This window comes from Coregonus clupeaformis, chromosome 16 (assembly GCF_020615455.1).
Source record: "Coregonus clupeaformis isolate EN_2021a chromosome 16, ASM2061545v1, whole genome shotgun sequence".
Taxonomy (NCBI): Eukaryota; Metazoa; Chordata; class Actinopteri; order Salmoniformes; family Salmonidae; genus Coregonus; species Coregonus clupeaformis.
The window spans coordinates 8,259,409-8,285,395 of NC_059207.1; the positions used below are offsets into that span (position 1 = coordinate 8,259,409).

Consider the following 25,987-nt stretch of genomic DNA (forward strand, 5'->3'; position numbering starts at 1 on the left):
GACCTTAACGGTACCCTATTCCCCTATATAGTATAGACCTTAACGGTACCCTATTCCCCTATATAGTATAGACCTTAACGGCACCCTATTCCCCTATATAGTATAGATCTTAACGGTACCCTATTCCCCTATATAGTATAGACCTTAACGGTACCCTATTCCCCTATATAGTATAGACCTTAACGGTACCCTATTCCCCTATATAGTATAGACCAGGGTTCTTCAATTCCGGTCCTGGAGGGCCGAAACACTTCTGTTTTTTATTTCTACCTGGTAGTTAATTGCACTCACCTGGTGTCCCAGGTCTGAATTAGCCCCTGAATAAAAGGAGAGGATGAAAAACAGAGGTGTTTCGGCCCTCCAGGACCGGAATTGAAGAACCCTGGTATAGACCTTAATGGCACCCTATTCCCCTATATAGTATAGACCTTAACGGTACCCTATTCCCCTATATAGTATAGACCTTAACGGTACCCTATTCCCCTATATAGTATAGACCTTAACGGCACCCTATTCCCCTATATAGTATAGACCTTAACGGTACCCTATTCCCCTATATAGTATAGACCTTAACGGTACCCTATTCCCCTATATAGTATAGACCTTAACGGCACCCTATTCCCCTATATAGTATAGACCTTAAGCACCCTATTCCCTATATAGTATAGACCTTAACGGTACCCTATTCCCCTATATAGTATAGACCTTAACGGTACCCTATTCCCCTATATAGTATAGACCTTAACGGTACCCTATTCCCCTATATAGTATAGACCTTAACGGTACCCTATTCCCCTATATAGTATAGACCTTAACGGTACCCTATTCCCCTATATAGTATAGACCTTAATGGTACCCTATTCCCCTATATAGTATAGACCTTAACGGTACCCTATTCCCCTATATAGTATGCTACTTTTGACTAGAGCCGGGGCTCTATATAGGGGAGTAGGCTGCCGTTTCAAATGCAGCCTTGGATGCAGAGTGACGTCGCCACCTTGAGAAGTTTACTGCTAGAGTGGTGTCGAAGGGGGTGTCCCATGAGGACACTGAGAGCTCGGACAAAGCCCTGCACAGGGTCAGGATGGGCGGCGAAGTACAGCAGCATGGTCACGTAGTCGACGCGAGCTGGCGAGCAATCGGGGTCGGCGAAAAGCAGGAAGAAAAACTGCAAGAAATATTTGCTGATTAGTTATCAATGCAACATTGTGTAATGATTTGTATTATTCCAGTTATAAATTCAAGCAGTTGGTTGTTGTGAGACCTGGGTTCAAATACTATTTAAAATAATTTCAAATACTGGCACAATTGAATCAATAGAATAGTTGCAAAACTGCAAACCCCACCCATCTGGGACTCCAGACAGGCTTAACTAAGCACTAAAAGTATTTAAAATATTTCTAATAGCATTTGAACCCAGGTCTCGTTGTTGTTGATATGTGTACCTTCCGTAGATTAGCCAAGCGATCGTAGGGAAGTGGCTCAGACAGGTCTTCGGGAATGGGCAGTGCCCGCTCACTGGGGAACCACAACTCAACCTAACAATGAAGCAAGAAAATAGTATGAGCGACAATGTCAAGTCTTCGCCAACCACCAGTAATGATGCAATTCATAAATTTTGGCAGCCGTCAGTTGACGCTAACCAAGACAAAGATTTGAGCGCCATATGTTTAAAAAGTGCTATTATCATTGTGTGCAATTGGAAAGGTGATGGTGATAGCAGAGTTTGTCGAAGAGCTGGCAGTGTACTGTAGGTAGGTGGTGTAGGGTAAAGTTTCCCCTAGACACTGATCATGGGTCAGTTTTGCATTTCCCCCACTAATGGTTAAGGTTATGATTGGGGGAGGGGAAGCTAAACCTAGATCTGTACCTAGGGGAAACTTCACCCCATAGTGTAGGAAGGTACCTGTAAGTACTGCTCCTCAGTCAAAGAGCCTGTGGTCCCAGTGTCCGCCATATTGAAGCGGGCCAACACCTGCACCAGCTGAGGCAGAGTGGGCGTGGGCCAGGGGAGGGCGGCACTCAGCAGGAACTGACGCCAGTCCAGCATCTCTGTGTCCTGGGTTAGCATCGACACCAGCTCCATCAGCTGCACACACACACATGCATACGCACGCACGCACACACGCACGTGCACACACACACACATTTCACACAAACACATTTAAAACCACACTCTCCATGTCTGTTCATGAGAACATGACTGTTTGTGGCCGTGATGACATCCTAGTAGCCATGTTGTGAGTCAGCCAATCAGCCAGCCAGTCAGTGAGTCAGTCAGCCAGTCAGTCAGCCAGTCAGTCAGTGAGTCAGTCAGTGAGTCAGTCAGTCAGCCAGTCAGTCAGCCAGTCAGCCAGTCAGTCAGCCAGTCAGTGAGTCAGTGAGTCAGTCAGCCAGTCAGCCAGTCAGTCAGTCAGTCAGCCAGTCAGTCAGCCAGTCAGCCAGTCAGTCAGCCAGTCAGTGAGTCAGTGAGTCAGTCAGCCAGTCAGCCAGTCAGTCAGTCAGTCAGCCAGTCAGTCAGCCAGTCAGCCAGTCAGTCAGTCAGTTAGTCAGTCAGCCAGTCAGCGAGTCAGTCAGTCAGTCAGCCAGTCAGCCAGTCAGCCAGTCAGTCAGCCAGTCAGTCAGTCAGTCAGTCAGTCAGTCAGTCAGTCAGCCAGTCAGCCAGTCAGCCAGTCAGTCAGTCAGTGAGTCAGTCAGTCAGTTAGTGAGTCAGTCAGTCAGTCAGTGAGTCAGTCAGTCAGTGAGTCAGTCAGTCAGTCAGTGAGTCAGTCAGTCAGTCAGTGAGTCAGTGAGTCAGTCAGTCAGTCAGTGAGTCAGTGAGTCAGTCAGTCAGTCAGTCAGTCAGTTAGTCAGTCAATCAGTGAGTCAGTCAGTCAGTCAGTTAGTCAGTGAGTGTACCTGAGTCTCAGAGATGTGCATCCAGGGGTCTGGCAGAGCGTTGGTCCCCATGTTCAGAGAGGTGAGCTCCTGCAGGATCTCCCAGAAGTCGGTACTGCACTGCACACCTGACGGGAAACACAGAGAGTTAATGAGGGAATCACAAGTGTATCAAGGGATGAATCCTTGATTCCTCGCATCCTTTCTCCTCACCTCCTTCTCAAAATGCATTGGAGGAGGTCAGAGGGGAGGAACCTCGGATCTTCTCCTCCAATGCGTTTTGAGAAGGAGGTGAGGAGAAAGGATGCGAGGAAATTTCACAAATTAACTTTTAACAAGGCACACCTGTTAATTGAAATGCATTACAGGTGACTACCTCATGAAGCTGGTTGAGAGAATGACAAGAGTGTGCAAAGCTGTCATCAAGGAAAAGGGTGGCTATTTGAAGAATCTCAAATATAAAATATATTTTGATTTGTTTAACACTTTTTTGTTTACTACATGATTCCATATGTGTTATTTCATAGTTTTGATGTCTTCACTATTATTCTACAATGTAGAAAATAGTAAAAATAAAGAAAAACCCTTGAATGAGTAGGTATGTCCAAACTTTTGACTGGTACTGTATATTAGTACATATACTGGGGTAATACTGTGTACGTATATTATTGTTGCAGACCTGTGGGCGCCACCTTGCGTAGCTGGTGGTAGAAGGCCTCCAACTGCAGGATGGTGAGAGTGCTGTCTATGGGGAGCTCCAGAGGGGCAGGGCGGGGAGGGGGAGGGGGGCTGACCACCACCCGAATGTCCCCGTTCAGGAAGAAGTCGGTGCATACCAGCATCAGCTCGCTCTGGAGCTTGGCGGCCGACTCGATGTGGTGACGCACCACATCAGCCAGCTGGTCAATGCTGGGGGGACAGAGAAGTAGGGTGAAGTTGACCCTAGATGCTGACCTTGGGTCAGTTTAGCATTTTCCACACTAATGGTTAAGGTTAGGCTTGGGGAGGGAAATCTGATCCTAGACCTGTACCTAGGGGAAACTTCACCCCGGAGCGTACCTGTTCATCTCAGCCAGGAAACGGGCTCCCAGCCACTCCTCCATGGTCCTGAAGGCCTGCTCTGCCCGTCTGTGCAGACCCCTCACCATACACAAAGCACAGGCCTTGACCAGCTCCACACGCACCTTCACTGCACTGTCTGGGAGGGTGGGGTGGAGGGGCACATGAAAGCATTTGTATTTGTATTTGCATTTATTATGGATCCCCATTAGCTGCTGCGAAGGCAGCAGCTACTCTTCCTGGGGTCCGGCAAAATTAAGGCAGTTATACAATTTTAAAAACATTACAATACATTCATTACACAATTCACAACACACTAAGTGTGTGCCCTCAGGCCCATACTCCACTACCACATATCTACAACACAAAATCCATGTGTACGTGTGTGTATAGTGCACATAGACACACTGGCTTTATTCAAAGCTTTACTCAAAGCCAGTGGCATGTCGTTAGTAAAGACTGAAAAAAGTAAGGGGCCTAGACAGCTGCCCTGGGGGATTCCTGATTCTACCTGGATTATGTTGGAGAGGCTTTCATTAAGAACACCCTCTGTGTTCTGTTAGACAGGTAACTCTTTATCCACAATATAGCAGGGGGTGTAAAGCCATTACCATAATTTTTCCAGCAGCAGACTATGATCGATAATGTCAAAAGCCGCACTGAAGTCTAACAAAATAGCCCCCACAATCTTGAGACCCTATACATTTCATTCATTCATGTTTTGCTCTTAAGCAACACGAGGACAGTGGATACTATGCTAACTAGGGACAAAATGAACCAGTTGATTAAAAACAGCCAGTTGACTGATAACAGCCAGTTGACTAAAAACAGCCAGTTGATTGATAACAGCCAGTTGATTAAAAACAGCCAGCTGACTGATAACAGCCTGTTGATTGATAACAGCCAGTTGATTAATAACAGCCAGTTGACTGATAACAGCCAGTTGACTGATAACAGCCAGTTGATTGATAACAGCCAGTTGACTGATAGCAGCCAGTTGATTGATAACAGCCAGTTGATTGATAACAGCCAGTTGACTGATAGCAGCCAGTTGATTGATAACAGCCAGTTGATTGAAAACAGCCAGTTGATTGATAAAAGACAGTTAATTGATAACAGCCAGTTGATTGATAGCAGCCAGTTGATTGAAAACAGCCAGTTGACTGATAAAAGCCAGTTGATTGATAACAGCCAGTTGACTGATAACAGCCAGTTGACTGATAACAGCCAGTTGATTGATAACAGCCAGTTGATTGATAACAGCCAGTTGACTGATGAAAGCCAGTTGATTGATAACAGCCAGTTGACTGATGACTGCCAGTTGACTGATAACAGCCAGTTGATTGATAACCGCCAGTTGACTGATAACAGCCAGTTGATTGATAACAGCCAGTTGACTGATAACAGCCAGTTGATTGATAACAGCCAGTTGATTGATAACAGCCAGTTGACTGATAACAGCCAGTTGATTGATAACAGCCAGTTGATTGATAACAGCCAGTTGATTGATAACAGCCAGTTGATTAATAACAGCCAGTTGATTGATAACAGCCAGCTGATTGATAACAGCCAGTTGATTGATAACAGCCAGTTGACTGATAACAGACAGTTGACTGATAACAGCCAGTTGATTGATAACAGACAGTTGACTGATAACAGCCAGTTGATTGAAAACAGAGCTAGCGTCCCAAGTGGCCACATGCTGTATTACACCAGGCAGGAAAGCAACGTGTCAGTCTGTTATTATTATGATATGGAAGTCTAAAATCCACAGTCTGATATTATTATGATATGGAAGTCTAAAAGCTACAGTCTGTTATTATTATGACATGTAAGTCTAAAAGCTACAGTCTGTTATTATTATGACATGGAAGTCTAAAAGCTACAGTCTGTTATTATTATGATATGGAAGTCTAAAAGCTACAGTCTGTTATTATTATGACATGGAAGTCTAAAAGCTACAGTCTGTTATTATTATGATATGGAAGTCTAAAAGCTACAGTCTGTTATTATTATGATATGGAAGTCTAAAAGCTACAGTCTGTTATTATGACATGGAAGTCTAAAAGCTACAGTCTGTTATTATTATGATATGGAAGTCTAAAAGCTACAGTCTGTTATTATTATGATATGGAAGTCTAAAAGCTACAGTCTGTTATTATTATGATATGGAAGTCTAAAAGCTACAGTCTGTTATTATTATGATATGGAAGTCTAAAAGCTACAGTCTGTTTATTATGATATGGAAGTCTAAAAGCTACAGTCTGTTATTATTATGACATGGAAGTCTAAAAGCTACAGTCTGTTATTATTATGATATGGAAGTCTAAAAGCTACAGTCTGTTATTATTATGATATGGAAGTCTAAAATGGCACCCTACTACCTTTATAGGGCCCATAGGGATCTGGTCAAAAGTAGTGCATTATGTAGGTTATAGCAGGACCCTGGACAAAAGTAGTACACTATATAGGTAATAGGGTGCCATTTAGGATGTAGGTTAAATGTGGAAGAGAATCAGAAAGGCTCAGCCAATGCTGTAGTTAGGTACCTTCATGGTCGAGGGCTGCAGCATACTCTTGTCTGATTTTGGTCCGTATGGCCCTCCTGCAGACCTCCTCTGAGTCTTCCTCTGGGGGAGGGGGTGGGCTGGGCTCCTGAGCAGGGGAGGGGGGGCCTAAAAAAAGAAGTCATCCAATTTACACTCCAAAATAAGGCCTGGCTCGGATTTGAATACCCCTGGGGTAGAATAAGTCCAACCTTTCTTCCTGGTGCCAGCTTTCTTCTTGTCCTTGCCAGAGTTGGCTGCGGCGGCGGAGGCTTGGGACATTCTCTGTAGCCGCTCTCTGTCCATCTGCTGCTGAGCCTCCTCACTCTCCTCCGCCTCGCGCTGCGCCGCCTCCGCTGACACCTGGACACACACAACTACCCATGAGAAACACACATACTCACACACACACACACACACCACACCACACACCACACACATACACACACACACACTTCTTCACCATGTTGTTGATGGCTGTCAGAGCAGTCTGATAGATGTCATGCAGCAGCTTCTCGTCAGGGTCCTGGAAGCCTTTCTGTTTCGTAGAGGCCACTTCAGTAGACGGAGGTCTCCGGGGAATCAGCGGAACACTGCAATAACAGAGAACACAATCACATGATGCAAAACGCATCATCAATGCAAGTTTTTGCTCTGTACTGAAAGTGTATTTTATCTTGAAAACCTGACTGCTGACACGCAAACAAAAATGGGATTGCATTAACAGTGGACTATTGTGAACAAAATTCCACAATATAGTTTTTGAACGAAATATCCCTTTAAGGTGTGTATATTTTACCACGGTGAGGTAGTCTGGGTAGACTGGACTTTCTCTTTCTCTTACACTTTGGATGTCTTCTTCTCATCTCCTCCAGTGTCTCTTTTACCAGCACTCTTGGTGACTCTTTCAGAACTGGAGGGAGAGGAGTGTTTGATGGTGAGACGACAGGAACTATCGTCGAAAAACCTTATACTGTCAATGCCCCTAAATAAGCAAAGGTAGGAACTATTGAAATAGCTGTGACTCTCTCTGACTGGCAATGGCATACCAGTTCAAATGGTAACCATGACTGCATAAAAGGCCACTTTATTAGGCTCTGCATAAACGGATAATAACTGACAGAAAACCAGGATTTTGGCTAGGGGATTGTAGCTAGCTAGGTCAGTTTCTATTATAAATCAATTTTATTTTGTATTTATTTCTATTTAACCTTTATTTAACTAGGCAAGTCACTTAAGAACAAATTCTTATTTACAATGACGGCCTACCAAAAGGCAAAAGGCCACCTGCGGGGACGGGCGCTGGGATTAAAAATAAAAATATAGGACAAAACACACATCACGACAAGAGAGACACCACAACACTACATAGAGATAGACCTAAGACAACCGTCAATGGAGAATAACTGTCAGAAAATCAGGGGTGTATTCATTAGGGCACACCGTAGCAAAACATTTTATAATGGAAAAACATTTAGCTAACAAAACAAGAGTTTTATTATTGGACAAATGTAGGTAGCGTTGAGATGTGTCTGTTACACACCGTCCCTGTTTGTTTCCATTTGGTTCAGTATGGTTTCTAGTGAATACACCCGAGGTATTTCTGATGAATCAGGATGAATCCCTTCCCCTGAGCAGCAGCCTTCTGCTTGCCTCTTGGATTTGTCCGTCTGGGTTCCTGGCTCCTCCAGCGCCACAATGTCTAGCAGTGGTATGCAGGTGAATTCTGGCCCCGCCTCAGGCAGCACCTGTCTGTACATGCCTGTGTAGTAATCCCGCAGGAGACGCAGAGAGTCCTGGAATCGGTCCACTTCCACCTGGAGGAGGACAACATTAGTACAACATCAGTGCGCACCTCAGCTAATGTGCTAACCAACCTCGAAATGGAGATAAAAACCAAACCTGAAACAATCACGTATTCACTTTTACACGTATTCACTTATACATGTATTCACTTATACACTTATTGATTTATACACGTAAGTAATTAGACAGTCTCTCATGACAGGTTTAACAATTAGGGGCGGTTTCCCAGACACATGTTAATCCTAGTCCTGGACAAAAAATATGAATATATATTATATATACAGTACCAGTCAAAGGTTTGGACACAAGGGTTTTTCTCAATTTTTAACTATTTTCTACATTGTAGAATAATAGTGAATACATCAAAACTATGAAGTAACTCATATGGAATCATGTAGTAACCAAAAAGTGTTAAAAAATATCAAAATATATTTTATATTTGAGATACTTCAAAGTAGCCACCCTTTGCCTTGATGACAGCATTGCACACTCTTGGCATTCTCTCAACCAGCTTCATGAGGTAGTCACCTGGAATGCATTTCAATTAACAGTTGTGCCTTGTTCAAAGTTAATTTGTGGAATTTATTTCCTTCTTAATGCGTTTGAGCCAATCAGTTGTGTTGTGACAAGGTAGGGGGGGTATACAGAAGATAGCCCTATTTGGCAAAAGACCAAGTCCATATAATGGCAAGAACAGCTCAAATAAGCAAAGAGAAATGACAGTCTATCATTACTTTAAGACATGAAGGTCAGTCAATACGGAACATTTCAAGAACTTTGAACGTTTCTTCAAGTGCATTCGCAAAAACCATAAAGCGCTATGATGAAACTGGCTCTCATGAGGACCACCACAGGAAAGGAAGACCCAGAGTTACCTCTGCTGCAGAGGATAAGTTCATTAGAGTTACCAGCCTCAGAAATTGCAGCCAAAATAAATGCTTCACAGAGTTCAAGTAACAGACACATCTCAACATCAACTGTTCAGAGAAGACTGTGTGAATCCGGCCTTCATGGTCGAATTGCTGCAAAGAAACCACTACTAAAGGACACCAAAAAGAAGAAAAGACTTGCTTGGGCCAAGAAACATAAGCAATGGACATTAGACTGGTGGAAATCTGTTCTTTGGTCTGAAGAGTCCAAATTTGAGATTTTTGGTTCCAACCGCCGTGTCTTTGTGAGATGCAGAGTAGGTGAATGGATGATCTCTGCATGTGTGGTTCCCATCGTGAAGCATGGAGGAGGAGGTGTTATGGTGTGGGGGTGCTCTGCTGGTGACACTGTCTTTGATTTATTTAGAATTCAAGGCACACTTAACCAGCATGGCTACCACAGCATTCTGCAGTGATACGCCATCCCATCTGGTTTGCGCTTAGTGGGACTATCATTTGTTTTTCAACAGGACAATGACCCAACACACCTCCAGGCTGTGTAAGGGCTATTTGACCAAGGAGAGTGATGGAGTGCTGCATCAGATGACCTGGGTTCCACAATCACCCGACCTCAAACCAATTGAGATGGTTTGGGATGAGTCGGAACGCAGAGTGAAGGAAAAGCAGCCAACAAGTGCTCAGCATATGTGGGAACTCCTTCAAGACTGTTGGAAAAGCATTCCAGGTGAAGCTGGTTGAGAGAATGGCAAGAGTGTGCAAAGCTGTCATCAAGGCAAAGGGTGGCTACTTTGAAGAATCTAAAATATATTTTGATTTGTTGAACACGTTTTTGGTTACTACATGATTCCATATGTGTTATTTCATAGTTTTGATGTCTTCACTATTATTCTACAATGTAGAAAATAGTAAAAATAAAGAAAAACCCATGAATGAGTAGGTGTGTCCAAACATTTGACTGGTACTGTATATATTTATATATTTATATATATATATATATATATATATTAGATGTTTTATTGTCACACACACCAGTGAAATGTGTTGTGAAAAGTGCAGTGATATGTGTTGTTTTAAAGGGTCAGCCGTAGTAGTATGGCACCCCTGGAGCAAATTTTCAATAGAGATTCTCATTTCAACTTGCTTTTTATTGTCAGCTGGCAAGCGCACGTGAGATTTGGTTCTGGTTGATGCTGGGATAACATTTTCATGAGCAGGATGGGAGGAGCTTCACCTGCATCAGTGTGGAGAAATGGTTGATGAGCACTGCCGTGTGGTCTTCTAGCCAGCCGTCGCACATGACCGCCGCTCGCTCCTGCCCCGCTTCCTCTTTACGCTTATCACAAATGTCCCACAGACGCTCGCGCAGGTCCTGCAATGTCACGACACCAGACGAGACAGACGGAGAGACAGACGACACAGACAGACAGAAGGGGAGACCGACGAACACAGACGGACAGACGGACGGACGGAACCAACATAGAGACAGAGAAACAGACAGACGACACAGACAGACAGACAGAAGGACAGACCGACGAGACAGAAGGACGGACGGATAGACAGACGGACCGACATAGACTCTCAGCATTGACAAGCAATGGGAAAAACAACAGACTTGAGCAAATATCACACAGACATTGCTTTGATGGCGTTTGTGTTACTGTAGCCTACATCCAGACGCTGGTGCAGCTCTGCCTTGGTGTCCTCGTCGTCTCTCATGTCCTTGGGGATACTGTTATAGTCCTGCTGCCACTGGGACACAAACTCTTGCTTCAGGTCGGGCCGTCGCAGGTACTGCTTGAACTCCTCTCTGCAAGCGTCACAAGATGAGAGAGTTAAGAGTTACTTCTCTCTGTTCAGACTGTGCATAGATCCGAGTCATCAAGGCATCCTCACTGATGCGAGATCAGATCAGCACAGATTAAATGTTGTTAGATTGGATGTTAAGTCAAAGTCAAATGTATTTTAAGTGCATTTAACAGGCATCACAGTTCCAAGAAAGAAGGTAATAATACCGTAGCCTGATCCCAGTTCTGTTTGTGATAAAGGAGTTTACAGATATGGGACCAGGCTAATGATATGGGCTTGTCTTACGTCCATTGTGCACTAAACTATGTCCTCACCTGATGTTAAACAGATGGTGAATGATCAAGATGCGTTCCGTGCGGAGGTTCTGCATCACGGCCTTGACGTTGGTCACATAGGAGTTACACACATTCTCCCAGTATGGAACCAAGTACTCTGGGATCTCCTGGGGAAGAGAGACAAAAGATGCTCTTGGGTGAAGTTTCCCTTAGTTACAGATCTAGGATCAGCTTTCTCTCCCCCAATCCTAACCTTAACCATTAGTGGGAGAAATGCAAAACTGACTTAAGATCAGCGTCTAGGGGCAACTTCGCCCTAATCCACAAAAGATAGTAAAGTGGGGAAATGCAGGCTCAAACATAGACAGACTGGGCCAATGAGTGTAAATAGAAGTTTGGGAGGTCCCTCTTGTGGCCATCCATGGCTATTGCAAATTACTCAACTTCTAGAGCTCACTGATTTGAAGAATGAGAGCAGAAGGAGCGGTGCCTGGTTCTCTTTGTTAATTGATTCGTAATTGGCCAGAACCTTTATCTGAACACATCCATGCTTCCTGACTGAGAGCTAATGAGACTATGCTCTCTGACTGAGAGCTAATGAGACTATGCTTCCTGACTGAGAGCTAATGAGACTATGCTTTCTGACTGAGAGCTATTGAGACTATGCTTTCTGACTGAGAGCTAATGAGACTATGCTTCCTGACTGAGAGCTAATGAGACTATGCTTTCTGACTGAGAGCTATTGAGACTATGCTCTCTGACTGAGAGCTAATGAGACTATGCTTTCTGACTGAGAGCTATTGAGACTATGCTTCCTGACTGAGAGCTAATGAGACTATGCTTTCTGACTGAGAGCTATTGAGACTATGCTCTCTGACTGAGAGCTAATGAGACTATGCTTTCTGACTGAGAGCTAATGAGACTATGCTTCCTGACTGAGAGCTAATGAGACTATGCTTCCTGACTGAGAGCTAATGAGACTATGCTTTCTGACTGAGAGCTAATGAGACTATGCTTTCTGACTGAGAGCTAATGAGACTATGCTTCCTGACTGAGAGCTAATGAGACTATGCTTCCTGACTGAGAGCTAATGAGACTATGCTTTCTGACTGAGAGCTATTGAGACTATGCTCTCTGACTGAGAGCTAATGAGACTATGCTTTCTGACTGAGAGCTATTGAGACTATGCTTCCTGACTGAGAGCTAATGAGACTATGCTTTCTGACTGAGAGCTAAAGAGAAGAGAAAAAGCCCATGCAAACCTATAATGGTCCTCTTGTCTTCCACCAGTATGTACTGTACCACTACAGGGTAAAGTTTCCCCTAGGTACAGATCTAGTCTCAGCTTCTGCTTTTCCAAATCCTAACCTTAACCACTAGTGGGGAAAATGCAAAACTGATCCAAGATCAGTGTCTATGGGAAACTTCACCCTACTCCTACTGTACCTTCGGAAGGGGCTCGTCCACGTACACCCAGTGTGCAGATCCAGGGGTGGGAGCGAAGGGCTCTGTAGGGCTGGTCTTCCCACCATGGGAATTCTCAAAGGAGGAGGCTATGGACAACTTCCTGGAACGCCCCCCGGCTCCTCCTGGAAGCAATGGAAAAAAGGGATATTTTCTGTTCTTTTTTAAAGGAGCAGGGCAGTCCCACTCCTCTCATATTCATTGTTTATTGGATAGGATAGATAGAGGAAAGACAGTAGGCTGGAATCTAACCGGTGTCTTCCAAAGACAGTAGGCTGGAATCTAACCGGTGTCTTCCAAAGACTGTCACGCTCTGACTCAGGGGACTCTTATATGTTGAGTCAGGGTGTGTATATTCTTTGTTGTGTATGTTCTATGTTGTATATTCTAGTATGTTTAGCTCTATGTTGGCCAGTGTGGTTCCCAATCAGAGGCAGCTGTCGCTCGTTGTCTCTGATTGGGGACAATACTTAGGCAGCCTATTGGCACTATTGAGTTGTGGGATCTTGTTCCGTGTAAGGTTTGTTGTGTGTTACCTTTGGACTTCACGTTTCGTTCGTTTATTGTTTTGTCGAGTGTTTATTACGTTAATAAACATGTACGTATATCACGCTGCGCCTTGGTCTGACCCGTCATTAGACGAACGTGACAGAAGATCCCACCAAATGAGGACCAAGCAGCGTGCCCAGGCGGAGCGAATGGCCATGTCACAGGTGGCCGATTTGTGGTCATGGGAAGAGATATTTGCGGGGAGAGGACCATGGGCTAAGGTAGATGCCCAGGCAGGAGAGGAGCAACGGCAACACGGAGGAGGCCGGTCGAGGAGGAAGCCCGAGAAGCAGCCCCAATAAAACATTTTGGGGGGGCACACGGGGTGGTTGGCGGAGCCTAGTGTCAGAGCAGAGCCAACTCCCCGTACTCACGCGAGGAAGCGTATGACTGGGCAGGCTCCGTGTTATGCGGAGCTACGTACTGTGTCGCCAGTGCGCCGGCACAGTCCTGTACGTCCTGTGCTTGCACCACGCACGTCCCGTGCGAAGATGGGCATCCAGCCAGGACGGGGTGTGCCGGCTCAACGCTCCTGGTCTCCAGTACGCCTCCTCGGTCCCGCATATCCTGCGCCAGTTCTACGAACTGTATCGCCAGTGCGCGTGCACAACCCAGTGCGTCCTGTGCTGATGCCTCACACATACTGTGCGGAAGTAGGCATTCAGCCAGGACGGGTTGTGCCAGCTCTCCGCTCCAGACCTCCAGTCCGCCTCCACAGTCCGGCCCGGCCTGTTCCTCCTCCTCGCACCAAGCCAGTGGTGCGCGTCGCCAGTCCGGCCTGTTCATGCTCCTCGCACCAAGCCAGTGGTGCACGTCGCCAGCCCGGCCCGGCCTGTTCCTGCTCCTCGCACCAAGCCAGTGGTGCGCGTCGCCCGGCCTGTTCCTTTTCCTGTTCCTCGCACCAAGCCAGTGGTGCGCGTCACCAGCCCGGCCCGGCCTGTTCCTGCTCCTCGCACCAAGCCAGTGGTGCGCGTCGCCAGCCCAGACCGGCCCGGCCTGTTCCTGCTCCTCGCACCAAGCCAGTGATGCGCGTCGCCAGCCCGGCCCGGCCCGTGCCTGCTCCTCGCACCAGACCAGTGGTGCGTTTGTCCAGTCCGGCACGGCCCGTGCCCGTTCCACTGGTGCCTGGTCCGGCACCGGTCAGCTGCTCCACTCCGGAGCCAGAGCAGTCCGCTCCACCGGTGCCTGATCCAGCTCCGGTCAGCTGCTCCACTCCGGAGCCAGAGCAGTCCGCTCCACCGGTGCCTGATCCAGCTCCGGTCAGCCGCTCCACTCCGGAGCCAGAGCAGTCCGCTCCACCGGGGTCCAGTCCAGCCCTGGTCAGCGGCTCCACTACGGAGCCAGAGCAGTCCGCTCCACCGGTGCCTGATCCAGCTTCGGTCAGCGGCTCCACTCCAGAGCCAGAGCAGTCCGCTCCACCAGTGCCCAGTCCAGCTCCGGTCAGCGGCTCCTGTCCAGACCATGACGTCAGCCCCTCTCCAGGTTCGGGGTCTCCCACACCAGGGTCCAGACAGGGCCTGGCCTATCGTGGGAGGTAGGAGAGGGGAAGCAGCGCGCCGAGGTCCAGACCAGACCAGGGGCGCAACAGGGAGGCGGAGAGTGAGAGGTCGTCACGCCCCGAGCCGGATCCGCCTCCGAGGCGGAATGCCCACCCGGCCCCTACCCTGTTATGTTTATGTTGTGCGGTCGGAGTCCGCACCTTTGGGGGGGGTTACTGTCACGCCCTGACTCAGGGGACTCTTATATGTTGAGTCAGGGTGTGTATATTCTTTGTTGTGTATGTTCTATGTTGTATATTCTAGTATGTTTAGTTCTATGTTGGCCGGTGTGGTTCCCAATCAGAGGCAGCTGTCGCTCGTTGTCTCTGATTGGGGACAATACTTAGGCAGCCTATTGGCACTATTGAGTTGTGGGATCTTGTTCCGTGTAAGGTTTGTTGTGTGTTACCTTTGGACTTCACGTTTCGTTCGTTTATTGTTTTGTCGAGTGTTTATTACGTTAATAAACATGTACGTATATCACGCTGCGCCTTGGTCTGACCCGTCATTAGACGAACGTGACAGAAGATCCCACCAAATGAGGACCAAGCAGCGTGCCCAGGCGGAGCGAATGGCCATGTCACAGGTGGCCGATTTGTGGTCATGGGAAGAGATATTTGCGGGGAGAGGACCATGGGCGGGGCACACGGGGTGGTTGGCGGAGCCTAGTGTCAGAGCAGAGCCAACTCCCCGTACTCACGCGAGGAAGCGTATGACTGGGCAGGCTCCGTGTTATGCGGAATTACGTACTGTGTCGCCAGTGCGCCGGCACAGTCCTGTACGTCCTGTGCTTGCACCACGCATGTGCCGTGCGAAGATGGGCATCCAGCCAGGACGGGGTGTGCCGGCTCAACGCTCCTGGTCTCCAGTACGCCTCCTCGGTCCCGCATATCCTGCGCCAGTTCTACGAACTGTATTGCCAGTGCGCGTGCACAGCCCAGTGCGTCCTGTGCTGATGCCTCACACATACTGTGCGGAAGTAGGCATTCAGCCAGGACGGGTTGTGCCAGCTCTCCGCTCCAGACCTCCAGTCCGCCTCCACAGTCCGGCCCGGCCTGTTCCTGCTCCTCGCACCAAGCCAGTGGTGCGCGTCGCCAGCCCGGCCTGTTCCTGTTCCTCGCACCAAGCCAGTGGTGCACGTCGCCAGCCCAGCCCGGCCCAGCCTGTTCATGCTCCTCGCACCAAGCCAGTGGTGCGCGTCGCCAGCCCGGCATAGCCTGTTCCTGCTCCTCGCACCAAGCCAGTGGTGCGCGTCGCCATCCTGGCCCGGCCTGTTCCTGCTCCTCGCACCAAGCCAGTGGTGCGCGTCGCCAGCCCGGCACGGCCTGTGCCTGCTCCTCGCACCAAGCCAGTGGTGCGCGTTGCCAGCCCGGCCCGACCCGTGCCTGCTCCTCGCACCAGGCCAGTGGTGCACGTCGCCAGCCCAGCCCGGCCCAGCCTGTTCATGCTCCTCGCACCAAGCCAGTGGTGCGCGTCGCCAGCCCGGCACTGCCTGTTCCTGCTCCTCGCACCAAGCCAGTGGTGCGCGTCGCCAGCCCGGCCCGGCCTGTTCCTGCTCCTCACACCAAGCCAGTAGTGCGCGTCGCCAGCCCGGCACGGCCTGTGCCTGCTCCTCGCACCAAGCCAGTGGTGCGCGTTGCCAGCCCGGCCCGGCCCGTGCCTGCTCCTCGCACCAGACCAGTGGTGCGTTTGTCCAGTCCGGCACAGCCCGTGCCCGTTCCACTGGTCCAGCTTCGGTCAGCGGCTCCACTCCGGAGCCAGAGCAGTCCGCTCCACCGGTGCCCAGTCCAGCTCCGGTCAGCGGCTCCTGTCCAGACCATGACGTCAGCCCCTCTCCAGGTTCGGGGTCTCCCACACCAGGGTCCAGACAGGGCCTGGCCTATCGTGGGAGGAAGGAGAGGGGAAGCAGCGCGCCGAGGTCCAGACCAGACCAGGGGCGCAACAGGGAGGCGGAGAGTGAGAGATCGAGGCGGAATGCCCACCCGGCCCCTACCCTGTTATGTTTATGTTGTGCGGTCGGAGTCCGCACCTTTTGGGGGGGTACTGTCACGCCCTGACTCAGGGGACTCTTATATGTTGAGTCAGGGTGTGTATATTCTTTGCTGTGTATGTTCTATGTTGTATAATCTAGTATGTTTAGTTCTATGTTGGCCGGTGTGGTTCCCAATCAGAGGCAGCTGTCGCTCGTTGTCTCTGATTGGGGACCATACTTAGGCAGCCTATTGGCACTATTGAGTTGTGGGATCTTGTTCCGTGTAAGGTTTGTTGTGTGTTACCTTTGGACTTCACGTTTCGTTCGTTTATTGTTTTGTCGAGTGTTTATTACGTTAATAAACATGTACGTATATCACGCTGCGCCTTGGTCTGACCCATCATTAGACGAACGTGACAAAGACAGTAGGCTGGAATCTAACCCGGTGTCTTGCAAAGACAGTAGGCTGGAATCTAATCCGGTGTCTTCCAAAGACAGTAGGCTGGAATCTAACCCGGTATATGTCTTCCAAAGACAGTAGGCTGGAATCTAACCCGGTATATGTCTTCCAAAGACAGTAGGCTGGAATCTAACCTGGCATTTGTCTTCCAAAGACAGTAGGCTGGAATCTAACCCGGTATATGTCTTCCAAAGACAGTAGGCTGGAATCTAACCTGGCATTTGTCTTCCAAAGACAGTGGCGTAGACAGCTAGGCCACCCTAGGCCACCCTAGGCCACCCTAGGCCACCATACCTCTTTTCTAATGTGGTTTAAAAACAGTGTGAGAGCAACTGTTGTTTGTTGCAGAATGTTACTAATAGCTAGGCTGATATCAGTAATGGGCCTGACCTGATCCAGACTTGGACAGCTTACGATGGACATCTTTCCCCTCAGATGTGTTCTTCTCAATATTGCTCTGTGAACCTAAAGAATGGAACAGAACTGTTTGACGACATGGTTCTCTTGTCTTTGAAACAATCTGTCGAAGCATGGGCTTTGTCCCAAATGGCACCCTATTCCTTATATAGTGCACAACTCTTTTTTTTTTTTTTTTTACAAGGGCCCATAGGGCTCTGGTCAAAATTAGTGCACTATGTAGGGAATAGGGTGCCATTTGGGACACATCATGGTTGTTAGCCGACCTTTGGGGGAGCGGGAGTTGGACTTGGAGCGGGAGCGTTTCACAGCTGGAGTCAGGCCCTCCTGGGTGAGGGTGGAGGTGGACTCAGTGGGCGCTGGGGCCGCAACCGGGGCTACCTGGACGAGAGGAGGCGAGACCGCTGGTGCCTTCCCACTGTCCAAAACAACTTCCTCACCTGGTGGGGCAAAATAATTACACATACAACGAGTTTAGGTACAGTAGGCATCTCACTGGGCGATCTTAAGAGTCAAAGTAGTATCAAGTCAAATCTCCCATTTTGGGGGATTAATAACTTCTCTTAAATCAACCATTCCCTTAGTGCCCTGTACCTTTTTCAGACTGCATCATGGCCTGGTACAGGATGGATTCCACTTTTCTGAAGAGCATGTCCTCCGACATCTCAGCAATCAGCCTCACCAGAATGCTCTGTTTCCCAGAGAACCACTTCTCCAGCTTGGGCCAGGTATCCTGGAAGGCTGTGATCCTGCAGTGATAATAACAAGGGGTGTATTCATTAGCGCACACCATAGCAAAATGTTTTGCAATGAAATAAATTCAAACAAGTATTTTGGCCTGTTTGCTTCTGCTTGGTTCCTAGTGAATACACCCAATGTGTGAAGAGAACAATGGTGTGTCAGTGGACTAGTTTAAAAGTTCAAAGACACACAGAGCCCTGAAAATCCCTTACAACAATGTTAGATGAGATGGTGTACTCAATATCAGATCTGGGTTCAAATAGTATTTGTTTTTCTTTCAAACGCTTTAGCTCTACTTGATTGATCTTGACTGGCACAATGGCACCAATGGAGTAGTCCCAAAAGTGCAATGCCCACCCACTTTGTCACTCTAGGCAGTCTCGATCGAACCCTCAAATTATTTGAAAGAAAACAAATACTATTTGAACCCAGGTGTGCGTCTTGTGTTCATTGTACTACTTGTACCTGTGCTGGATCTGTCTCTTCTCTAGGCTCTTGTCCCTGGCGATGACAACATTGTGCTCTCTAGCAGGGGCACAGCTCTCCTCACCAGCCCCAGCCCCGGCCCCGGCCTGGCCAGAGCTCTCCTCCTTACCTACAAACAGTGTCATTCATTACACTTATGCAACTCATACGACATGTGGAGAGGGTCAAGGGCTTCAAGTTCCTCGGTGTCCACATCACTGAGGACTTATCATGGTCCTCTCACACCAGAACAGTCGTGAAGAAGGCAACGCCTCTTCTCCCTCAGGAGGATGAAACGATTTGGCATGGCCTCTCAGATCCTCAGGAACTTTTACAGCTGCACCATCGAGAGCATCCTGACTTGCTGTATCACCATCTGGTATGGTAACTGCAATGCCCATGACCAGAAGGCCCTACAGAGGTTGGTGCGGACGGCCCAGCTCATCACTGGGGGGCTAGCTCCCAGCCATCCAGGACATAAAGTAAACATTTCACTGTACTGTTATATACCTGTTGTATCCTGTACTGTTATATACCTGTTGTATCCTGTACTGTTATATACCTGTTATATCCTGTACTGTTATATACCTGTTGTATCCTGTACTGTTATATACCTGTTGTATCCTGTACTGTTATATACCTGTTATATCCTGTACTGTTATATACCTGTTGTATCCTGTACTGTTATATACCTGTTATATCCTGTACTGTTATATACCTGTTGTATCCTGTACTGTTATATACCTGTTATATCCTGTACTGTTATATACCTGTTGTATCCTGTACTGTTATATACCTGTTGTATCCTGTACTGTTATATACCTGTTGTATCCTGTACTGTTATATACCTGTTGTATCCTGTACTGTTATATACCTGTTGTATCCTGTACTGTTATATACCTGTTGTATCCTGTACTGTTATATACCTATTGTATCCTGTACTGTTATATACCTGTTGTATCCTGTACTGTTATATACCTGTTGTATCCTGTGCATGTGGCGAATAAACCTGAAAACTTGAAACATACAGCCTGGATACCTACTACTTTTTGTGTTGTCATGCCGACTCCTATGGTCAAGGTAACGCTGTTTGAAAATGACCATAGGAGTTGGCATGACAACACAAACAGATCTGGGACCAGGGCTATGAAACTCACAGGCCTGCTTGGCCACCCTGTCCAAAACGTGGTCATCAGACACGTCTAGCAGCAGAGCTAGGTCCAGGACAGGAGACGGAGGAGGGGGATCCATAGGCGCGTTGCTATCCACAGACAGGATGGATCGCTTGTTCCTCCTCTTCCTCTCCTTCCCGGGGTCCGAGCCCCCCAGGGCCTTCTCCAGCAGCTTGGCCTGGGTCAGATCAACCGGGAAGCCGTCCAGAATCCAGCCCGAGTCTGCTGGGATCGCCCTGGTGTAAAGGGTAAAGAGATTACAGTCAATACACGTTCAACACAAAAGGGCTATTCGTTTCATTTAGCACTCGATTCGATTTACTGCTTCTAAAGAACATAATAGGATTTTGTTTGTGTTTAAACCTGATAGCTTCGACTACAATGTCCACAAGCAGCTCGTCTGGGACGGATCTCCCTTTTCTGAGAAACTTTTCCACTCCTGCTCCATGCTGGGCCCTCACAGAGAGCTGGGAAGGATGTTCTTTGTTATTCCAAATATAAGTATTCTAAGTAATATATATATACAGTATTAAGTATACAGTGCCTTGCAAAAGTATTCATCCCCCTTGGCGTTTTTCCTATTTAGTTGCATTACAACCTGTAATTTAAATTTATATTTATTTGGATTTCATGTAATGGACATACACAAAATAGTCCAAATTGGTGAAGTGAAATGAAAAAAATTACTTGTTTCATAGAATTCTAAAAAATAAATAACGGAAAAGTGGTGCGTGCATATATATTCACCCCTTTGCTATGAAGCCCCTAAATAAGATCTGGTGCAACCAATTACCTTCAGAAGTCACATAATTAGTTAAATAAAGTCATGATCTGTCACATGATCTCAGTATATATACACATGTTCTGAAAGGCCCCAGAGTCTGCAACAACACTAAGCAAGGGGCACCACCAAGCAAGCGGCATCATGAAGACCAAGGAGCTCTCCAAACAGGTCAGGGAAAAAGTTGTGGAGAAGTACAGATCAGGGTTGGGTTATACAAAAATATCAGAAACTTTGAACATCCCACGTAGCACCATTAAATCCATTATAAAAAATGTAACGAATATGGCACCACAACAAACCTGCCAAGAGAGGGCCGCCCACCAAAAATCACGGACCAGGCATGGAGGACATTAATCAGAGAGGCAACAAAGACACCAAAGATAACCCTGAAGGAGCTGCAAAGCTCCACGGCGGAGATTGGAGTATCTGTCCATAGGACCACTTTAAGCCGTACACTCCACAGAGCTGGGCTATACGGAAGAGTGGCCAGAAAAAAGCCATTGCTTAAAGAAAAAAACAAGCAAACACGTTTGGTGTTCACCAAAAGGCATGTGGGAGACTCCCCAAACATATGGAAGAAGGTACTCTGGTCAGATGAGACTAAAATTGAGCTTTTTGGCCATCAAGGAAAACGCTATGTCTGTCGCAAACCCAACACCTCTCATCACCCCGAGAACACCATCCCCACAGTGAAGCACGGTGGTGGCAGCATCATGCTGTGGGGATGTTTTTCATAGGCAGGGACTGGGAAACTGGTCAGAATTGAAGGAATGATGGATGGCGCTAAATACAGGGAAATTCTTGAGGGAAACCTATTTCAGTCTTCCAGAGATTTGAGACTGGGAAGGAGGTTCACCTTCCAGCAGGACAATGACCCTAAGCATACTGCTAAAGCAACACTCAAGTGGTTTAAGGGGAAACATTTAAATGTCTTGGAATGGCCTAGTCAAAGCCCAGACCTCAATCCTATTGAGAATCTGTGGTATGACTTAAAGATTGCTGTACACCAGCGGAACCCATCCAACTTGAAGGAGCTGGAGCAGTTTTGCCTTGAAGAATGGGCAAAAATCCCAGTGGCTAGATGTGCCAAGCTAATAGAGACATACCCCAAGAGACTTGCAGCTGTAATTGCTGCAAAAGTTGGCTCTACAAAGTATTGACTTTGGGGGGGTGAATAGTTATGCACGCTCAAGTTCTGTTTTTTGTCTTATTTCTTGGTTGTTTCACAATAAAAACTATTTTGCATATTCAAAGTGGTAGGCATGTTGTGTAAATCAAATGATACAAACCCCCCAAAAATCCATTTTAATTCCAGGTTGTAAGGCAACAAAATAGGAAAAATGCCAAGGGGGGTGAATACTTTCGCAAGCCACTGTAAATATAAACTGGGTGGTTCGAGCCCTGAATGCTGATTGGCTGAAAGCTGTGGTATATCAGACCGTATACCACGGGTATGACAAAACATTTATTTTTACTGCTCTAATTACGTTGCATCGTGCCTAAGAACAGCCCTTAGCCATGGTATATTGGCCATATGCCACACCTCCTCGGGCCTTCCTGCTTAAATAGAATCCCTATGCACCTATGTGTTTCTCTGTGTCAGTATGCAGGTATAAGAGACACATGGTCATGTCAACATACCGCTGTCCTTGCCTTGGGTTTTTTCTTGGCTCCTTGCTGCTGAGGCTCTTGAGCGAGTGGCTCTACTAAACAATAAAGCCAAAATCAGACGTTTACATTTACGTCATTTAGCAGACGCTCTTATCCAGAGCAATTAGGGTTAAGTGCCTTGCTCAAGGGCACATCGACAGATTTTTCACCTAGTCGGCTCGGGGATTAGAACCAGCGACCTTTCGGTTACTGGCACAACGCTCTTACCCACTAAGCTACCTGCCGCCCCCCAGACAAAACCCTTGTTTACAGACGGGCAATTCAGGATGAAGTAAGACAACAACTGGAATTCACAAGTCACATTTCTCATTGGCTTAAAACATGTGCTGCTGATTCTCCTAATATTGCGCTCTGGTGTGATGTTTCCCCTAGGTACAGACGTAGAATCAGCTTCCCCTCCCCCCAATCCTAACCTTAACCATTAGTGGGGGAAATGAAAAACTGACCAAAGATCAGCATCTAGGGGCAACTTCACCTGAATCCTGTGACGACTCCTCCTCCATCTCAGTATCCGTCTCCATCTGGTCGATGTCTTTAGTGGACAATGTTTCACCGCTCTCTGTGCTCTTGTACAGTAGAAAAAGGGTCGTGTTTTTATTTAAATATACATAAAAAACTGAATATACAACTGCATACAGCTGTCATTCATTCATTCTTATGACAGTTTTATGTATGCGTTATTCCAATTCACTTCAGTGTGGCCACAAAACCTTTGAGACACGTTTGAGAGAAAAAAAAAAAGGTTTTCTAACCTCACATCCAAGCTCTCCAAGCTGATGTGCAGCCAGCGCCTCCTGGATCAGAACATTAGCTGACAGGACGTGGATGTGATGGACTGGGTTAGAAAACGAGAGAAAAGATGGTGGTTTGCAGAGATCCTATTTTCATATACAGTGAGGGAAAAAAGTATTTGATCCCCTGCTGATTTTGTACGTTTGCCCACTGACAAAGAAATTATCAGTCTATAATTTTAATGGTAGGTTTATTTGAACAGTGAGAGACAGAATAACAACAAAAAAATCCAGAAAAACGCATGTCAAAAATGTTATAAATTGATTTGCATTTTAATGAGGGAAATAAGTATTTGACCCCCTCTCAATCAGAAAGATTTCTGGTTTCCCAGGTGTCTTTTATACAGGTACGAGCTGAGATTAGGAGCACACTCTTAAAGGGAGTGCTCCTAATCTCAGCTTGTTACCTGTATAAAAGACACCTGTCCACAGAAGCAATCAATCAATCAGATGCCAAACTCTCCACCATGGCCAAGACCAAAGAGCTCTCCAAGGATGTCAGGGACAAGATTGTAGACCTACACAAGGCTGGAATGGGCTACAAAATCATCGCCAAACAGCTTGGTGAGAAGGTGACAACAGTTGGTGCGATTATTCGCAAATGGAAGAAACACAAAAGAACTGTCAATCTCCCTCGACCTGGGGCTCCACGCAAGATCTCACCTCGTGGAGTTGCAATGATCATGAGAACGGTGAGGAATCAGCCCAAAACTACACGGGAGGATCTTGTCAATGATCTCAAGGCAGCTGGGACCATAGTCACCAAGAAAACAATTGGTAACACACTACGCCGTGAAGGACTGAAATCCTGCAGGGCCCGCAAGGTCCCCCTGCTCAAGAAAGCACATATACAGGCCCGTCTGAAGTTTGCCAATGAACATCTGAATGATTCAGAGGAGAACTGGGTGAAAGTGTTGTGGTCGGATGAGACCAAAATTGAGTTCTTTGGCATCAACTCAACTCGCCGTGTTTGGAGGAGGAGGAATGCTGCCTATGACCCCAAGAACACCATCCCCACCGTCAAACATGGAGGTGGAAACATTATGCTTTGGGGCTGTTTTTCTGCTAAGGGGACAGCACATCTTCACCGCATCAAAGGGACGATGGACGGGGCCATGTACCGTCAAATCTTGGGTGAGAACCTCCTTCCCTCAGCCAGGGCATTGAAAGTGGGTCGTGGATGGGTATTCCAGCATGACAACGACCCAAAACACACGGCCAAGGCAACAAAGGAGTGGCTCAAGAAGAAGCACATTAAGGTCCTGGAGTGGCCTAGCCAGTCTCCAGACCTTAATCCCATAGAAAATCTGTGGAGGGAGCTGAAGGTTTGAGTTGCCAAACGTCAGCCTCAAAACCTTAATGACTTGGAGAAGATCTGCAAAGAGGAGTGGAACAAAATCCCTCCTGAGATGTGTGCAAACCTGGTGGCCAACTACAAAAACCGTCTGACCTCTGTGATTGCCAACAAGGGTTTTGCCACCAAGTACTAAGTCATGTTTTGCAGAGGGGTCAAATACTTATTTCCCTCATTAAAATGCAAATGAATTCATAACATTTTTGATATGCTTTTTTCTGGATATTTTTGTTGTTATTCTGTCTCTCACTGTTCAAATAAACCTACCATTAAAATTATAGACTGATCATGTCTTTGTCAGTGGGCAAACGTACAAAATCAGCAGGGGATCAAATTCTTTTTTCCCTCACTGTATATATTATTCATATATCCTGTATATACAGTGGGGGAAAAAAGTATTTAGTCAGCCACCAATTGTGCAAGTTCTCCCACTTAAAAATATGAGAGAGGCCTGTAATTTTCATCATAGGTACACGTCAACTATGACAGACAAAATGAGAAAAAAAATCCAGAAAATCACATTGTAGGATTTTTAATGAATTTATTTGCAAATTATGGTGGAAAATAAGTATTTGGTCAATAACAAAAGTTTCTCAATACTTTGTTATATACCCTTTGTTTGCAATGACACAGGTCAAACGTTTTCTGTAAGTCTTCACAAGGTTTTCACACACTGTTGCTGGTATTTTGGCCCATTCCTCCATGCAGATCTCCTCTAGAGCAGTGATGTTTTGGGGCTGTCGCTGGGCAACACGGACTTTCAACTCCCTCCAAAGATTTTCTATGGGGTTGAGATCTGGAGACTGGCTAGGCCACTCCAGGACCTTGAAATGCTTCTTACGAAGCCACTCCTTCGTTGCCCGGGCGGTGTGTTTGGGATCATTGTCATGCTGAAAGACCCAGCCACGTTTCATCTTCAATGCCCTTGCTGATGGAAGGAGGTTTTCACTCAAAATCTCACGATACATGGCCCCATTCATTCTTTCCCTTTACACGGATCAGTCGTCCTGGTCCCTTTGCAGAAAAACAGCCCCAAAGCATGATGTTTCCACCCCCATGCTTCACAGTAGGTATGGTGTTCTTTGGATGCAACTCAGCATTATTTGTCCTCCAAACACGACGAGTTGAGTTTTTACCAAAAAGTTATATTTTGGTTTCATCTGACCATATGACATTCTCCCAATCCTCTTCTGGATCATCCAAATGCACTCTAGCAAACTTCAGACGGACCTGGACATGTACTGGCTTAAGCAGGGGGACACGTCTGGCACTGCAGGATTTGAGTCCCTGGCGGCGTAGTGTGTTACTGATGGTAGGCTTTGTTACTTTGGTCCCAGCTCTCTGCAGGTC

General features: G+C 46.9%; 1 protein-coding gene across 2 annotated transcripts in view; it reads right to left on the bottom strand.

Annotated features, from left to right (window-relative positions):
- spef2 (sperm flagellar 2) overlaps window positions 1–25,987 on the bottom strand; it is a 43,903-nt gene that overhangs the window by 4,751 nt on the left and 13,165 nt on the right. Inside the window, exons 12-35 of one of the 2 annotated variants that reach the window (XM_041900196.2) lie at window positions 23,245–23,327; window positions 22,968–23,058; window positions 22,463–22,524; window positions 20,401–20,504; window positions 20,023–20,273; window positions 18,866–18,995; window positions 18,254–18,408; window positions 17,926–18,099; window positions 17,633–17,707; window positions 12,706–12,848; window positions 11,299–11,426; window positions 10,847–10,985; window positions 10,410–10,547; window positions 8,136–8,299; window positions 7,327–7,395; window positions 6,946–7,075; window positions 6,695–6,845; window positions 6,486–6,611; window positions 3,937–4,075; window positions 3,557–3,786; window positions 2,899–3,005; window positions 1,907–2,089; window positions 1,446–1,538; window positions 998–1,168 (exon numbers count right to left, since the gene is read on the bottom strand). In XM_041900196.2, coding sequence (XP_041756130.2) covers window positions 998–1,168; window positions 1,446–1,538; window positions 1,907–2,089; window positions 2,899–3,005; window positions 3,557–3,786; window positions 3,937–4,075; window positions 6,486–6,611; window positions 6,695–6,845; window positions 6,946–7,075; window positions 7,327–7,395; window positions 8,136–8,299; window positions 10,410–10,547; window positions 10,847–10,985; window positions 11,299–11,426; window positions 12,706–12,848; window positions 17,633–17,707; window positions 17,926–18,099; window positions 18,254–18,408; window positions 18,866–18,995; window positions 20,023–20,273; window positions 20,401–20,504; window positions 22,463–22,524; window positions 22,968–23,058; window positions 23,245–23,327 — 3,236 coding nt within the window. Of the gene's footprint in view, window positions 1–997; window positions 1,169–1,445; window positions 1,539–1,906; window positions 2,090–2,898; window positions 3,006–3,556; window positions 3,787–3,936; window positions 4,076–6,485; window positions 6,612–6,694; window positions 6,846–6,945; window positions 7,076–7,326; window positions 7,396–8,135; window positions 8,300–10,409; window positions 10,548–10,846; window positions 10,986–11,298; window positions 11,427–12,705; window positions 12,849–17,632; window positions 17,708–17,925; window positions 18,100–18,253; window positions 18,409–18,865; window positions 18,996–20,022; window positions 20,274–20,400; window positions 20,505–22,462; window positions 22,528–22,967; window positions 23,059–23,244; window positions 23,328–25,987 lie in introns of both variants that reach the window. The other variant, XM_041900195.2, reaches the window with a different exon arrangement.